This window comes from Nicotiana attenuata, chromosome 2 (assembly GCF_001879085.1).
Source record: "Nicotiana attenuata strain UT chromosome 2, NIATTr2, whole genome shotgun sequence".
Classification (NCBI taxonomy): domain Eukaryota; kingdom Viridiplantae; phylum Streptophyta; class Magnoliopsida; order Solanales; family Solanaceae; genus Nicotiana; species Nicotiana attenuata.
Window position 1 is genome coordinate 60,056,148 of NC_031990.1, and position 2,773 is coordinate 60,058,920.

Below are 2,773 nucleotides of genomic sequence, written 5' to 3' on the forward strand. Positions count from 1 at the left end.
GAGAAGTTTTGGATGTAAAGTTTGAATGAAGAAAGATGGGGGTATTTATAATTTTCAAACGACGGTTCAAAATCAGGAGTGACCGACCAGCAACTGACGAGCATTTAATGCCCTTAAGACGTGACTGACGAGATATTTCGTTCATTTTGTCGTTTCTGATGCAGAGTATCGAGGCATGAATCGGGGGCTCACATTGTTTCTCGTCGTTTACTCTCCAAAATACGAGGGGACTATCTGTATACTGTCGGAATCGGGCTCGTCTATTGCATGACAGATCGGGATTGAAACGTGATGGGTTGAAATCGACCCCGGGTTCTGTCGAATCAAGATACGAGGTGAGGATGCCCGTCCTCGACAATATCGGGTCCATGACCCTAGAATCGATCCTGACCCGAATGAGCTCGAGAAAACATTGCCAGATCGAATAACGGAAGGCGGAATATCCGTAACCGGTCGGGTATCACGACGGGAATCGCGGCACGTATCAATGAGAAATCGGCTAATTAGCAAATCATGGAATTTTTTACCTTATATAGAATTGTACCTAAAATAGGACTCCCCTACTATATAAAGGGGGTCTGATTATTTGTAAAACACATTGTAACACGCATCCAAAAGGAATATACCATTGTTTTCTCTTGAAAGTTCTTGTTCAACTGGTGCTTCACTTCCCAAAGCTGACACTGTTCAATTCGTATGGTTTGAATTTACTTTATCATACTTTATTTCCATTACAATTCAATTTATCGCTTTGTATCAATTTAATCCACGTATCCTTAAAATCACTTACAAATTCAATTGTTATCCGATTTTGAGGGTAAACAAATACTCAAGATACTAATATCTATTTTTTTCACCAAGATACAAATATGTAATTAGCCACCATTAATAATTATCAATATTTTTAATAAATATTTATTACGAAAAGAAGAAAAGACATGCTTCTATTGAAATCCAAATAAAAGACACCAAATTCCTGGTAGTCTTATCAGCAAAGAGCGGGTAGTACCAACTCTGTAATTGCCTCAGTTCACTTTCCTTCTCATCCCTCATCTCCATGGAAGCCTCCACCGGACCTCCACGTTTTCCCTCTCCGTCATCGTCACCGTCAATAAACGTCGACAAGTTAAAACAAAAGCTCCTGCAAAACGGCGTCGACCCAACTCCCAAAATTATCCACACTCTCCGCAAAAAGCAACTTCAAAAATTCAACCGACGCCTCGCCAAAAAAGCCGCTAAAGAACCCGAGCCACTCACGGAAACCCAAACACAAGCCCTTACCGAAGAATCATATTTCCAGGCCGTTAAGTCAGAGTACAAAAGCTTCAAGAAAGAGGTGAATGCCAAAAATGATGGGAAAATGGTGGGAAGGCCTTGGGAGAGAATTGAGAAACTCAAATTGCAAGAGCTTTCTAGTGAGAGTAAAGTGTATTCTGGTGATAAATTGAATTCTGAGCATCTTTGGGAGCTCAGTGATATAATTGAGAGGGAAAGAGATAAATTCTCATGGCTTTTGGATAATGATGTTGAAATTAAACAAGGATGGTTCGATAATGAAAGGGATAACTGGACCTATACACGACGTCGTAGAGGCGAAGCTGAGACTATTCGTTTTATTATTGACAGGTGCGTGAACCCCAACTAATTTGAAATTGTTAGAAATAGAATTTTATTTATGGTGAATGTCTATATTTAGAGAGATTCTAGGGTTCATTACTTGGTGGCTAAGTCACCCTCTCCCTATAAATAGAGGGTTCTATTCTATTGTAATTCATCCAATATCAATAAGAATTCTCTCTACCTACTTTTCTCTGCAATACTCTTCTTCTTCTTTTATTATTTCATAACACGTTATCAGCACGAGACTCTAACTAATTGAGTAGAAGCTTTGGGATTAATCATAATGATTGTCAATTGTTCTATGAATTTCCTTCATGATTAAATTCTGGATTTAAGGTATGTATATTTCCGTATTTTTCTCTTTTATTCTGTAATTTAATTTTAAATACAAGCAAAGACAATAAATTTTGATTACATCTCTAATGGAGTTTGTAAGAAATTATAACCACCTGAAGTGGTAAAATTTCTACGTCTCGCCATGATCAAATTCATGTATGATTGTGGGCAAAGAATTGAAAACTCGTCCCATTGAATTTGCTCCATTCTCATTCCCTTAAGATAATGTGATGGCAGTATGTGATAAGTCTGAAAGAAGACAAAATTATTACTATGAATGTATCAATGGATGTGGACGTGGCAATAGACGAAATTATAATCGTCATCATTGTGATAATGAGAACAACAAGGATTCTCAAAATAATCCTTCACTCTGTGAAAGTAATATTTGTCATCGATTTGACATGATATTTTATAAAGCACATATAGATGATTATGGTCCATTCATGATGTGAATATGAAAACATTTGATTTATGAATACATATTCATTCTTGGAAGAATATGAATGTGCTAGTGGTAGTGAATATACCACACTCACCTCTAAAAGGAGGTTTGAGATGATATAAGAAAATAATGTCATTATTATGGCATGAATGGTCATTGGTCACGTACCTATTGTACGCCAAAATATTTTGGCATTGTGATTGTTAAAAGACAACGGTAATGCAACAAACAGATCTTGCATATAATTTTGACCATAACCATAATGGTATAACTTTCTCTTTAAAAGAGATATTCACCATATGGATGTTAATGAATATGTGGTATTACAAAATTAATTGAGAACTCTGCAAGAGCCAATTATACTATTTTGGA

At 36.5% G+C, this 2,773-nt stretch overlaps 1 protein-coding gene across 2 annotated transcripts in view; it reads left to right on the plus strand.

The window, feature by feature from the left end:
- The window catches only part of LOC109211150 (pentatricopeptide repeat-containing protein At5g67570, chloroplastic), a 9,000-nt gene continuing 7,101 nt past the window's right edge, over window positions 875–2,773 (plus strand). The window contains exon 1 of one of the 2 annotated variants that reach the window (XM_019374652.1): window positions 875–1,626. In XM_019374652.1, the coding sequence (XP_019230197.1) occupies window positions 1,058–1,626 (569 nt within the window). In that variant the 5' untranslated portion in view covers window positions 875–1,057. The remainder of the gene's footprint in view (window positions 1,627–2,773) is intronic. The other variant, XM_019374659.1, reaches the window with a different exon arrangement.